Source organism: Cryptococcus depauperatus, chromosome 7 (assembly GCF_001720195.1).
Source record: "Cryptococcus depauperatus CBS 7841 chromosome 7, complete sequence".
NCBI classification, from domain to species: domain Eukaryota; kingdom Fungi; phylum Basidiomycota; class Tremellomycetes; order Tremellales; family Cryptococcaceae; genus Cryptococcus; species Cryptococcus depauperatus.
Window position 1 is genome coordinate 369,962 of NC_089474.1, and position 13,622 is coordinate 383,583.

Below are 13,622 nucleotides of genomic sequence, written 5' to 3' on the forward strand. Positions count from 1 at the left end.
GATATGGGCTTGCCAGTCCTTATCCACCCCAAAAGTCACTTGCAGCCTGTCAACAAACTCAAGAAGATATACCATCCAACGATCATTATGGCACTCAGTTGAGGAGTATCAATGGGATACCTTTCTTCAAACTTGAGCTTTAACAGAAAAGTTTTACTCTGCTTTTCCTAATCAACTATACTCCTACATCTACCTCTCATGGTATTTTGATGTTTATCCCACCTTGTAGGTAATTTTATTACCTAGCACTCTGATTGTGAACAGCCATTCTTGCATGCTTTCTGTCTTGAATATTGCTGTGGCGTTCCAGTGTTCTCAATTTCTCGTGACTCTTTTGCTACAGTATGAACCTCGGCGGTATGACTTGTCAGAGCTTTAGCTATGAATTCACTGAGATGTTTTCTGGACATAGTGGCAGATATATATTTAATGTCTCTCCAGTCATATGGATTATTGATCCTGGGTCTTTCCCAGTTTTGATCCTTGAGTATAAAGTAGAAATGAACAATAAAGATAATGGCAAGTCATAAGGTGAGGCGGACATCGCCGACAGCCTGTCAGAAATAGATAGGCTTGCGGAGTAATTGGCACGCCTAACTAGGTGTCACGTAGCATAGTTCCATTAACATTCATGTTTATACTTTACCTTTATCCTATGCAATATCTATAAACGGAGTCAAATCCTTGACACAACCATAAAGTCACGTGACCATATGACAATTGATCTTGATTTTATTGCAAGTAACAAAGTTGAAGTACATTTACAAGAAGAAGAGAAGAGATTTATAAACACAGCAAGATGATAGAACAGGGAGCTCAGCTTACGAATCTCGACATGGAAGCTGGCTCAGAATGGAGGTTTGAATTAGAGGATGGAGAAAACATTGCAGTCAGGGTGAGTTATGATCAAAGAATATGGGAGTCACGATATTGGCGAAGCAATGATTTAGTGCATGTTTATCACAGAAACAAGACTTGTGGCCTCTAAGCGGTCCCTTGTCATGTCATTCTGTGATGCTTATTCAGTGTAAATACGTCATGTCACTTGAGCTGCCTTGTTCATTTCTGGACAGTTGGGTGTTCATCGTCCTACTCTTGGTGTACGATAATGTTCTCAATGACACAAATGGCATGAGATAGCTCCATAGAGACTCAAGAGGGACTGGAATATAACGCTATTTAAAAATGACTGACTTTCACAACCAGTCGCTAACATCAGATCCATTGTTTATCAACTCCCAAGAAATCCCCCCATCATCTTGGTACCCTATCCATCGCCTCACAAAATCTTCCATCTATGCTCCTTCTCCCAGCCGTATCCAACTCACATCTATCCCTTCTTCTCAGTATACATCAACTTCTACAACGCAACCTCAATTGATCAATATCCACCTTGCCCTCGAGCGCTTAAGAATACTGGCTAAACGAGGGCATGAAGGCATTGTGGGTCCGAGGATGATGGTTATGGGTCCCCTAAGCTCGGGAAAGTCTACAGTAGTGAAAAATTTGGTTAATATGGCACTTGGGACGGGTTTAGGATGGACACCTGGCGTCGTTGGTCTCGATCCCTCAAGCGTGAGTAATCGCTTCCTCTTACGCACATCTGACGCATGAGCTTCAATGTAGCCGCCCAACCTTATTCCTGGGACTCTATCGCTCTCTTCACCCTCTCACCCACTTCCAACTCACCATCTCGCCCACCCTCTTGGTTCCCCACCGACGTCTCAACCGGCCAATACCCTTTCTGCGGATGTAGAGACTGTCGGTTGGTGGCTTGGTGCATTGGAGCCTACTACGAAAAACTCTGACGTTTGGAAGGTGCTCGTTGACAATATTGCTGAAGGATGGCGGAAACGGTGTGAACAAGACAAGAAAGGTAAGCATTACCTAGATCTCCAAAATCAAAATGCTTACAAAATCGCAGCGAATGCTTCAGGTTTATTTGTGGATACCCCTGCAGCTTTCTGCGTACCAACCCTTGGTACAAAGAAAGACGATCCCAAAGCTCGTTACGTTCTTGTTAATCACGCCATACAAGCTTTGAATATAGACACCATCCTCGTTATCGGACATGAAAAACTTCATATTGACATTATTCGCTTGCCTCTAATACAATCTCGCGGAATACAAGTTATTCGTATCCCCAAGAGCGGCGGTGCCGTAGATTTAGATGAACATTATCGTGAAGCCGCGCATAGATTTCAGATTAGAGCGTATTTTTATGGTGAACCGACTCTTCCTCCTGAAATCTCTAGTTTGGTTGGCAAGATGGTAGGTCTCGACCCTGCCTTGACTCCATATTCGTCTCAGATTAGTTGGAAGAAGCTTATTATTCTTCGTGTTGGTGAGGAAAATGCCGCACCTTCCACGGCTCTACCCCTAGGCTCCGCAAAAGTCCTCTCACCTACGAGGCTAACCAGAGTGGATCCTAGCGGAGAAGGACATGTTGTCAGGCTGTTAAACAAAGTTTTAGCTCTGGTCAAGATTGAGAATGAGGATCGTATTGTGCCTACTGTGAAAGAGGAAAAGCAGGAAGGACAACAAAGCGAAGAAGAAGCGACGAGTAAAGATGGAGAAGAGGGAAATGGAGGAGAACGAACAGAGGAAGAAGGGGAGGGAGAGGTTACAAGAACTGAGGAGCAGAAGGAAGAATCATTGGATGAGGAGGATGAAGTGCCGTTCAAAGAGGAGATTGGGACAAGAGAAGTGATGGGATATATTGTTATGTATGCCTCCCCCTGACCTATGGAGTTCAACGACGATATGCTGACTGATGGCCTTTCCACAAAGTACCGCGATAGATACTTTTCAACAGAAATATACAGTTCTGTCGCCCAATCCTGGCAAGCTACCTTCAACTATTGCCATTGCCGGATCTATCGAATGGGTTGACTCGACATAAGTTGGACGGAGATGATTTGCGAACGGTTTAAGCAATGACCGAGGACAGTACTGATATACTCGGTGGAACGTAAAACTCGCTCAAATGTACACTGTCGTCCGATTTTGCATCTAATATGTTTTGTTTTATTCCTTCATAACTCGCTATCCACGAAATGTCATGTTGCCCAATTATGCATGCTGTCCTCGACCAACCTGCCTAAATAGGGTATTCCTGAACATAAGCGTAGCAGGTGTGCATCTGATATAGTATTACGACGTATAGTGAGCTACGTGACTGGAATGAATACTTAATATTTGCAAGGGATTGCAACATGCGAGAGAAAGAGAAAGAGTGTGTAGATTTTCCTCATCTATAGAGAAATTGACTGGCATCAGTGTAACTTTGATTAAATAGCAACTTTAAAAACCTACCAAGTATCCCTAACGACTTTTGTGCTACTCTTTCCAATGATTTGAAGTGGACAAGTGTATAGTCAATAAAAGATACATAATCAAATCCATTAGAATAGCCTACCAATCATACAGTACAGAGAGCTAATTCCACGTTCTCTCGACAAATCGGTTGTTCACCTAGTCTATTATTATCGCTATCCATTCTTATGATTTCAACTTTCTTTTATCGATATCTACTCTTCTCTCTTCGCTGGGGCGGAGTCTGATAATCCCCTGCCGTATAACTAGGCGGTCTGTTATCTCTTGAGTTTTCCTCATTTTCGTCTTCGTATTCATACGCTCCCGGAATTGTCCTCAATTGAGGGGTACCCACAACATCGTCTTTCTGTGTTCTCATTCCCGAGGTTGGAGTTGGAGACGATCGCAAGAGGGGAGACGTGGTAGTGTTTATTAAATGTTGAGGCTTTGGTTCTTGTAGCTGCGTCATTCCCCGCAAACCAGTCCCTGCATTCTGTGGAAGGGTGGCTCCAGATGAGTCTTCGTATCCACTATAGGGATCTGTATGTCTAGCTAGTGATCCAGGATCGTATGAGTCTGAAGAGTTTGTAGTGGAATAAAAGGTAGTATGGGCCGAGGGTTGGGAAGAAGTTTGAGGAACGGGCATTAAAGTCGTGGTAGGCTGAGGCATAGTCAAAGCTGGAGCGGGAACGGCGTTAGATGAAGGGTTGTAGGGATCATAGTAATTTGTTTGCGTATACGGGTCGTAAGGTTGTTGTGTTGCCTGGGACGCATAAGAACTGTTATAATCTGATTCTAGCAAGCATGTCAGCTGGCAAAACTCTTGTTATCTAATGTAGTACCCTTCATGGTACTGATGAGGATAACATGACGTACTTGGAGCATACTGAGCTGTGTTGTGATTGTATTGATCACCATACAAGCCATATGACTGTTCTTGATAGTTGTGGTCTGCATAATTTCCTCCATATTGCTGAGCAGGTACAGGGGGTGGCTGTTGCACACCTGCACTGCCAGCACCAACTCCAACAAAATCACCAGCGCTTGTCGCACCTGATAACCTCCTCATCGCAGGTGCCGGCGGTTGGATGTTTTGATATCCAGATTGACCCCAAACATAAGGGTTTTGACTTTGGACAGTATAATCACTTGCAGGCGTATGTGTCCTTGGTGTTCGCCTTCCGTACCCAACACCCACACCTTGAAGAACGCTCCCATTTCTAGCAAGATTCTGGTCATGGTTCTGAGCAGGGACGACACTGTGTTCAATGAGGTACTGCTCCTCGCCATCATCCTTCAACGGCGTCAATTCTTGGAACGAAGGTAAATCTTGTTCTTGTTTGGCTTTTCTCTGTCGCTCATTGTCAATAGCCATCATTCGCATTTTATAGTCTTCCTCGTCATCGCGGTCAAAGTTGTTGCCGTATTTGCGTTTGGGATCGCCTGATTCTTGATTGCTGCGACAAGAACCACAACAATTGCCTATACCAAAGAAGCAGCCAGAGAGAGCAAGGATAATCCAAGAAGCTAACGTCAACCAAACACAGATACCAATCTCCGCGCTTGCGCCAGCAACCTTGTTGATCCTTGCTTTGGCGATATAGAACATGGCGAGATCGAAGATGACTGCAAGAAATGAAAAGGTTGAAGCAATACCTGCCATCCAGATCGCAAGACACAGCAGAGGGAATGTGGGTGAGTGAGCAAACAAGGCGATGATAGTAGCAATCACTGCAAATGCCAATGCCACAACATGAAGGATGAGTATATATGTGAGATACTTGGTAATGGTTTTCGGAATGTCAAAGAGAGAGACGCCAAAAACAACATTGGGGTCTATCCGTTGTCAATTCTCTCTATCATCACATATTGCCAACACACGCACCAAATTCATATCCCACCTGTGGTCCTGTACAAGTCATTCTCTGTCCAGTATCATGACAAAAGCCCAATGTTCCCAAAGTGAGTTCGCCTTGGAGAGAACCATTGGAATAGGACGCCTTCAAAAAGTTGAGGCTTTTCAGTAATGGAGTATTGAACGATACAATTGCGAGCAAGACTGAGGCCACAAGGCAAGCGATGAGGCCAGGCGTCGCATTGCGGAATCGTAGACCCATGTTATGAGTATGGCCGAGTAGAGATGTAGCAGTAGAGAAGTGCGATGGACGTTGTCAAGCGTTGTAAAGCCTGGGAGCGTGTCTGAGTAGTCCTTTGTGTTTCCCCCTGGGACCGGTCAGGCAGAGGATGGATGGATGTGTTATAAAAATAATAATAGAAAGATGAATGAAAATATAAAAATGAAAGAGTAAAAGTAAAAAGTAAAAAGATGAAAATGTAGAAACAAATACTATTGTCGCCGAAAACACAGCCACTGGGGTATTTAATCATTTATTGCTTTACATGTATTGCACGAGAGCAAAAGATGTTACGACATACATCGTAGCTATACATTGATAACCATCGTTAGGATTAGACCGGCACAAGAGACTATCAAGTTTGGCTGCTTAAATTCAAAAGTATCTTTGGAAAACTTATTAGACTCTCTCTTCCTTGTTCTTCTTCTTCTGTATCAGTTGATTAGCTAGATCCGCGCTGACAGAGATGGACAAACCTTTTTCTCTTTAGACTCGCCATGAATAGCGCCAACTATACCCTCTTCATCCTTGTTCTTTCTCTTCTTTTCCTTCTTCTCATTCTTTCCTTTCTCAGACACAGCCGCTAGGGTAGGCGCAATAGTCGGAACAGCCGGCTTTGGGTGCGTGAGTATGCGTACGTCAATGTGAATAAAAAAAGCTGCGTACTGATTCCTCCCCGGAAGACGACGATTCCTCCTCTTCATCTTCCTCTTCTTCGTCAATTGCTTCAGCATGGTGAGGAACATGATCGGCAGCATCCTTTTTAGAATAAGCCTCCTCTTCAATACGGAAGGTATTGTGAGCTTCAGCATAGGCTTCTTCATAAATCTGTCCATCTTTTGTCAGCAATATCCCGCTTGATATCCCAGAAAGCACACCTTCTTTTGAGGATCAGGTAAGTCCTTCCATTTCTGCGAGATGATGCCCAAAATATCCTTGTATACCATACCAGGATTAGACCTTCTAATTTCCTCTCTCACTTCATTTTGAAATAAGATGTAAGCACTGGGAGGCCTCTTTGGCGCGTTAGGGTCTTTCGCCTTCTTTTCCTTCTTTTTGCGTTCCTTCTTCACTGCTGCAAGGGTCGAAGCCATAGCTTCAGGCAGACTGGCCATGAAACTAGGTAGAGGGGTCTCAGAGGTGAGAGGACCGGGAAGAAGATCAGGTTTGGCCAGTTGGACAGGAGAAAGAGCAGTGTATTCGTTGATGACCTTGACGCAATGGGCCATGGCTTGGGCAATAGCACCGAGAGACGCAATCATCTGATAGTGTAAGAGCGGATGAAACGATTATCCAAAGACGATGCCTACCTCTTGTCTCTTTGCTTCCATCTCTTCCCAGCTTGGAGCAGACATGGCGATGTGTTGTCTACATAGAAAATTAACAAGGTTATATACAGACTTGAAGAGAGACAAACCTTGCAAATATATATGGGAAGAGGCGGACTGCCTCCACTTTGATGTTTGTATTAGAAAGAGATAAGAAAATTAAGAAAAAAACAAATAAGAAATGGATTCAAGTTGACGAGATGTATTTGGGATTAGCACAACATTAATCGATTACAAATTTCTGTTATTCCCTAGATTTTATTTCAAATTCATGTAGGATCATTAGAATTTAAATGTGATGTCATCAGATTTCTTGGGGAATCTTTGTAATGAATTGTTAATAAACACTAATTATCACAGTTTTAATTAGAAAGGTCAATTGACGCGACGTGGACAGCTTTCTCTAAAACTAATTCACCATACAACTTTTTATCTTTTCTTTACGACTTTATATAAAAGAGAATGAACAACTACCGCAACTCTCAGTCCTACAGCCACCCATACAGCTCTAACGAAGAACGCGATGAGCCATTTGACGTTCGCGCTGATTTTGATGTCAAAGGTCCAAGATGGAGTGAAATGAATGGGCTGGGTTCACTTGACAGTCCTGCCATTCAAGGCAACGATAGGACAAGAGGGAGCGTTGTAGGCATGGCGGAGAGAGCGTGAGTAGAGTTGAGTGTTTGATAACAGCTGGGCTAACTGTATGGCAGCAGTTACAGGCCAGTTGAACAACATGTTCCGCCACTAAACCATACATATTCCCAAGACAAAGCTTCGGCGTCTAGAGAGGAACTTGTCTCAGTGCCAGTGCTGGGTCCAGAGTAAGCTGACCGTGTTTGTATTGAAGATCTCTGACAGGTCAACAAGGTGGCGTAAAGTTGAACTACACGACCTTTCTCGGCGAGGACAGTCTGAGATCAAGGACCATAAACGTAAAAGAGCTTGGAGAGCTTGGACAAGAGATCAGAGGGGTCTCTTTGGCACCAAGTGGTTGACCAGGAGGGTATTTATCTTTTTTGTCTTTTTCTTTTTGGCGGCGTAAGTCTGTTTTTGAGATGTTGATCAAGCTACAAGGCTGACTTGGATGATGGTAGATTGGGTGTGACCTTGTATTTCGTCATCCCTCGAGTACCATCTTTCACATTTTATAAAGATCAGCCATGGACTGTCAACAACGATACCATTGCTTTTAGCCGTACACCAACAAACTTTTCTTTTGCTGGCAACCTCAATATTTATGGTACGCTTGAACCTCTCGGGATTGCAATGTCCATTTTGACCATACTCCAGGTGACGCATCGTCCTCATATCTACCCGTTCATTTCAAACATCTTGAAGCAACCCTTTACGACGAGACTACCAACAAGAAGATTGCCACAGGAGATTGGGGTAATCATATGATGGCACACAAAGCTCAACAGCCCGTTATCTTGCCTGTCAATTTTGTATACAGTACCGTCAATGCTTCTGATCCCACCTGTGCGTCCGCTTATTCCTTTTTGGAAACTTATTTAACCATCAATTGTTTGTGTAGGGAGCAACATGTACAAAGCTTGCGGTCATATATGGACAGGCACGGTGCGACCCAGTCTCAAATTTCGTTTGGTACTCAAAATGTCCATTGTGGGACTGACCAACAAACCAGCCATCTCGACGCAAATTGGGGATGTTGCCTGTCCATTTGAGTTGTCCGCCAACAATGTATAACACAACTTCATGAGGCTCAAGACAGTGGGAGAGAACTTCCGTGGCAATAGAAGCAGAAAGTCGTGACAATGAAACAAAGACATATGGACATGGACAATTTGCATAGGATTTTAATGGCATAAGGGCTTTTGTACGCTATGTATGTTTATCATATTCTGCTCATATTCAAATTTGTTAGAAGGATTACGAACAATTTGTCGAGATGTTGACAGGTGAGAGCGATTGTTGAGTCATGCGCTTATACTGCTTTTTCACACACATGTAGCATTATGATACATAAATTAAGCTCGCGACTGGATAGCTCTTTCTATCTCACAATAAAAGTCGACTCCATTTTGGTGTAAACTACGCGATCTCATTATACTTTCTACTATTACCATGCTGAATGATTCTACAGCACTTCGTCTTTCAATCAGCTCAGTTAGCCTGGTATTCGCCCCAGGCAATGATAATATCATTAAGTAGTGAAAGGTTATAAGGAGTGACGTATGGGTTGGAATCCGTGAGAGCGACAAACATAGTCCCATTCACAATTCCATCATCCGTGTTGTTGAAAACGTTACCACCTGGCTGGAAAGTAAAGCCAGTGTTGTTAGAAGTCACGTTAAGCTCTGTATAGGTAGCGTTGAGCTGGCTAATCCAGGCAACGTACTTCACATTGGTGAGTAACAGGCGCCGTATAAAAGAAGATAGAGCTTACTTTGGGTGTATGATCAGTGACGTTCCCTCCAATCGAGGTGTTGTAAGAATTGTTGTATGAAGTCATTTGGCCAGGCATGTCCCAAGAAAACTCCACCTTTCTTCCAGGTTCGGTAAGGGAAGTTCTGTTGTGGGTAATGGCAGCTAGGTAGCCATCGACAAGAAGGTTGGCGTCGTTGTTGACATTGAGATTAGGGAAAATTTGCCATTCCTGATAACCCACTCAGCAGTGCACAGAACTGAAGACTCTGAAGACTTACAATGCGCGGGTTTTCCGCTGGGCAAGTGACGAGATAGTGTTGAAGCAACGACCAAGCCATCGATTGAGAGATACCCGTTTCAAAGTATACTGGCATAGGATGAGCTCCAGAAAACTGCCTGAAAATCATTTGTTGTCTTGCTTCGGTACTGATTGCCTGTAGCAACAACTGCGCTGAGGGTCGTGATTCCAGATGAGATAAGAATCCATAGACACCCGATTCACCCCATCGAGTAAGTCTCTGACAAAAATTCACAAAATCTCGGACGTTTTCAAAGTCGTACTTGTAAGTACATTGTTTGGCTGGCGTACGACCATTTGACGATAGAATATTGGTTAAAAGCGTAGCATGGCCAACTTCTTGGTTGGCCATAAATTGAATTAGCGAGATATCTTCGGCGTTGAGTCCTGCCGAAGCAAATTCTTCAGCGGAAAACCGCTTTATGGCATAGTTGAATAGGTCACTACAAACGAAAAGGTCACTTTATTGTTTTCAGTTCTATGATTAGACCCGCTTACAGCTCAATCCACTCCTGGTTCAAAGCCAGGTTGAGTGACTGAAAATCAACTAGACCAACCACTCAGAATTTTACCCAACATGAATCAGACAAAGATACATACAATCGGTCATCGTATGATAGACGGGAGCAGTAGCATTGGGCAAGACATCAACGCCTCCTGAAGGGATAGGTGCCGGAATTGCAGAGACAAGAGCCGCCAATGCGATTGCGAATGAGGTGTATACAAAGCCTCTCATTGTATCGCTGGCCAAGGAATCTTCAAGAATAAGAAATCCAAAGCTTGCAAGAAGACTTGAAAGCCTTTTTATATATAACTTGCCTTGTACAGGTTACATGTAAATAAGCGGAGAGGTGTCGTGACGTCAATATATTGAATGATGCTGAAGTCATCATCATAATGATAACCTTTCCGCTCATCTTTCTTTTTTTATATTACCCAGCTCCATCATTGGCACTGACGTTGTTTAAACGATTTACATGCATTAGGAAATAGAAATGATAATAAAACATAGACGACTCCATGTGATTTCCATTTCCCAAAGGACAGTCATCTCTAGGGCAATATGATTCCAGTAACCAATGTGTGCCCGTTTAGGTAGAGGGCCAATGATACAAATGAATGACTGCATATAATTTAACGTAATGGTGATGGCTACGTAAATGATTTCCCAAAGAAGATGGAATGGCAAAGGTATGCACGATGAAGATCGAATACCACCATCGCTGCCTGGCATACACTAAGTGTTTCGATTAACGACAGACAACTTACATGGATTAGGTATCCACTGGAATTCGTCATTATATCCACAACTCCCAAGACAGTTTGTCATCTGCTTAATCCCGTTCGATCTCCATTGTCGACCCTTCGCCATCTTCGTCCATATCTTCTCGTCCATTCCTACCATCCTGGTGCATGACCAACGACGACATGCCTTGCCGAAGCGCTGCATCGAGGCCACTACCCAATTTTGGGTTTTCGGGAAGTGTCTCAGGAGAGTAGATAATACTCAATCCGCCTGCTTCGCCGAGTGTCTTGGGATCCACCTCAACCGGGACAGGCCCAAAAGCAGTGTTGCCTTTGGCGACCTTGAATGGATCCATGTCTCTCTCACCTAGCTGTCCCGGTAAGCCTGGCAATGTCGTCGGATCAAGTGTCTCCATCTGTTCTTTCAAGGCCATCTCCAACAAAACGGTTGACAGTGGATCTTGAGGGGATAAAGAGAGAGCCTGGTGGTAGAGCTGAATGGCGAGTCGAATGTCACCTCGGAGATGATACAGCAGCGCGAAGGAGGAGTAAGCAGTCAGACTGGTGGGATCGAGTCTAATCGAATGACGGTAATTGTGTTCCGCCTTGTCATATTCACTTAGAGGACTTGTTAGTAATGTGCGGTGAAAGCATTGAGACGGACGTACCCCACCATGCGATAAGCATGAGCCAGATTACAATACGTCACCGCCCATACACTTTTGACTCCTTGCATATCCCAACTGGCTCTCAAAGCTTTCCTGAAATAACTCGCTGCAGAAGAATAACTATCATAACCGTTAATACTGCTTAAAACTTCGGCAAACGCACTCTTCCTTGTTGTAACAAACCACACCTAGCTCATTCAAAAGCAATGGGTCAGCTCCTGCCAGATGTTTTGCTGCTAAAAAATATTCTTCGGCGAGATTGGTCGCGCTCAACTGTAGATGTTCCATTCCAATGAACAAAAATGGAAGATGGGAACCTGAAAACAGTCGGGCAGAGGTGGAATATGCTGTAATGGCGTGGTCATGTTCACCTTCGTACGCAAATGAATGCGCAAACGCTATCCACGCAGGAGCGAATCTCGAATCAATGAGATTGGCTTTAGAGAAATATCGTCGGGCGTGGCCCCATTTTTTGCCGCTAAAATACCACAAACCAACGGCGTACCATGTTGTCGCAGCACCAGGGTCTTGTTCCACAAGGTCATGTGCGAGCATGAAAAGAGATGAGCGAAGGCGCGGGAGGTGGTGCATACAGGCGAGGTGGAGTGGAAGTGCTGCAGGGTGATTGGGTATTCTTGACAAGATTCTGTAAAGAATCAGCTCTTCATACCTTGCCATAATATAGAGTGAAGAACCCACTTGGAGGTGACGGCATAACATTCTTCCCATTTGTACTTGGCGTAAAATTCATCTGCTAACCCTACTAGAACATCACAGTTGTCTCCCAAAGCGTATTCATTTGTTAATGCCTCTCTTGCTGCAACGACTTCTTTTCCATGCGAATCCTAGTCCTGGTTAGTACAAATGCAAGAATCAATGTAATTGTGCACCTTTTTAAGCTTAGTAAGATACATGAGTTTGACAAATGTAGCATCTTCTTCGGAAAGTTGAGTTCTAAAACCTAGACTGCTGATGAACTCCCATTCTATAATAATCGTCAGTTGCAACATTTTAATCATTGGCATTCGTCCAAACTTGACAACCCACCCTCTTTTTCGCTCATCATGCCGCCTTCTATTAATTCCCTAAATGCTTCATAATTTTTGACATCAAGTGCCAAAGCCTCCATAAGAGCTTCCTTGGCTTGCGAAAAGGAAGATAGGCGTAGATGCAAAAGTCCACGAAGATGAGCCAATGACGAAGAGAGTTTTATGCCACCATCCTGGGATGGATTTGACTGAGAATTTAAATCTGTACTTGTTTAGTGCCAAACGGTAAAAGGAAAAGCTCGACTTACCTGGTTCTCGAAAAGGATTTGATTCGCCGATAAGCTCTAAAGCCTCTTCATACTTTTCTTGATGAACCATACACTGCGCAGCGAGATAGCGACAAGCCAAGCTCTCATCCACTAAATTCCGCTCTTCTGCTTCTTCCTTCTCTTCCACGTCCCTAGCACCCACTACACCATTCATCGCATAATCGACGTCTCTCCTTTTGCCTTTATCTTGCAGCGATGGACCATCCCGTGGTAACAGACGCCCTTTGAGGGGTATTGATAGAGGTTCTGTGAGCAATCTTTCTGCGCGAAGGTATTGACCAGTCAAGAAATGTGTTTGAGCAAGCCAAAATGCGTCGCTTGGATCAGCTAAATTTGTTAGCTTCTGTCGTGTATCATACAAGAACAACTCACATGTCCAGCTTAATATCTTATCGCCCCAAAATACAGCAGTCTCGTATAGATGCTGCATAATTGCATCATGCCTCCAGAGCCGCATCGAGTCTACCATACTCCAACTTTTTTCTTCTTCTTCTTCCTCCTCCTCATCATCCTCTTGGCCAAAATACTCATTCATACGGGATTTGGGCCGCCCATTCGTATACTCCAACCGCAGCTCTCGTCTAGGCTCCGACGCTGTTATCGTGCGTGCAGTTGCTGTGGACCGTTTCGAACCTGGACTAGGTCTGACACGGGGTGATACTTGGGCGATGCCACGATTGCCTTGCCCTGCCGCATGATCCAGCACGTTTGTAGCAAGTAGACTGGCGCTGCTCGGTCTCGGCTTCCTAGACGGATAAGCAAAAGAATAGCTATGCTCAGTGTCTAGCGACAGATCGAGATTCGAGCTCGCTGGAGTGAATGAGAACGAGTTTGCGAGAGATGAGCGAGATGGAAGTGGAAGGCGATGACGAGAAGAAGATGGTAGAGGTGATGCTGATGGATTTGGAGGAGTAAACATTGTTG

The 13,622-nt window shown here is 44.1% G+C and overlaps 6 protein-coding genes across 6 annotated transcripts; 2 read left to right on the top strand and 4 right to left on the bottom strand.

Moving 5' to 3' along the window:
• Positions 1-799: 799 nt before the first annotated feature.
• On the top strand, positions 800-2,902 carry L203_105457 (mRNA cleavage and polyadenylation factor Clp1; the record flags this gene model as incomplete). The annotated part of the gene is made up of 5 exons (XM_066214824.1): positions 800-895; positions 1,207-1,575; positions 1,627-1,876; positions 1,925-2,726; positions 2,791-2,902. 5 exons carry the CDS (start codon positions 800-802, stop codon positions 2,900-2,902), a joined length of 1,629 nt encoding a protein of 542 aa, XP_066070921.1.
• Positions 2,903-3,520: 618 nt separating this feature from the next.
• Positions 3,521-5,432, bottom strand: L203_105458 (uncharacterized protein; the record flags this gene model as incomplete). Its single annotated transcript, XM_066214825.1, has 3 exons — positions 3,521-4,110; positions 4,192-5,151; positions 5,201-5,432. 3 exons carry the CDS (start codon positions 5,430-5,432, stop codon positions 3,521-3,523), a joined length of 1,782 nt encoding a protein of 593 aa, XP_066070922.1.
• A 417-nt stretch (positions 5,433-5,849) lies between these two features.
• On the bottom strand, positions 5,850-7,199 carry L203_105459 (uncharacterized protein; the record flags this gene model as incomplete). Its single annotated transcript, XM_066214826.1, has 7 exons — positions 5,850-5,879; positions 5,927-6,064; positions 6,117-6,278; positions 6,329-6,712; positions 6,761-6,818; positions 6,868-6,899; positions 7,197-7,199. The coding sequence occupies 7 exons, from the start codon at positions 7,197-7,199 to the stop codon at positions 5,850-5,852; spliced, it is 807 nt and encodes a 268-aa protein (XP_066070923.1).
• Positions 7,200-7,240: 41 nt separating this feature from the next.
• L203_105460 (uncharacterized protein) lies at positions 7,241-8,488 on the top strand (the record flags this gene model as incomplete). Its single annotated transcript, XM_066214827.1, has 6 exons — positions 7,241-7,443; positions 7,492-7,602; positions 7,649-7,819; positions 7,876-8,021; positions 8,072-8,260; positions 8,316-8,488. 6 exons carry the CDS (start codon positions 7,241-7,243, stop codon positions 8,486-8,488), a joined length of 993 nt encoding a protein of 330 aa, XP_066070924.1.
• Positions 8,489-8,905: 417 nt separating this feature from the next.
• On the bottom strand, positions 8,906-10,203 carry L203_105461 (uncharacterized protein; the record flags this gene model as incomplete). Its single annotated transcript, XM_066214828.1, has 5 exons — positions 8,906-9,139; positions 9,189-9,398; positions 9,448-9,910; positions 9,966-10,014; positions 10,068-10,203. The coding sequence occupies 5 exons, from the start codon at positions 10,201-10,203 to the stop codon at positions 8,906-8,908; spliced, it is 1,092 nt and encodes a 363-aa protein (XP_066070925.1).
• A 598-nt stretch (positions 10,204-10,801) lies between these two features.
• On the bottom strand, positions 10,802-13,617 carry L203_105462 (uncharacterized protein; the record flags this gene model as incomplete). The annotated part of the gene is made up of 8 exons (XM_066214829.1): positions 10,802-11,330; positions 11,381-11,500; positions 11,544-12,026; positions 12,080-12,225; positions 12,271-12,365; positions 12,428-12,631; positions 12,678-13,025; positions 13,071-13,617. The coding sequence occupies 8 exons, from the start codon at positions 13,615-13,617 to the stop codon at positions 10,802-10,804; spliced, it is 2,472 nt and encodes an 823-aa protein (XP_066070926.1).
• Between the last annotated feature and the right edge of the window lie 5 nt (positions 13,618-13,622).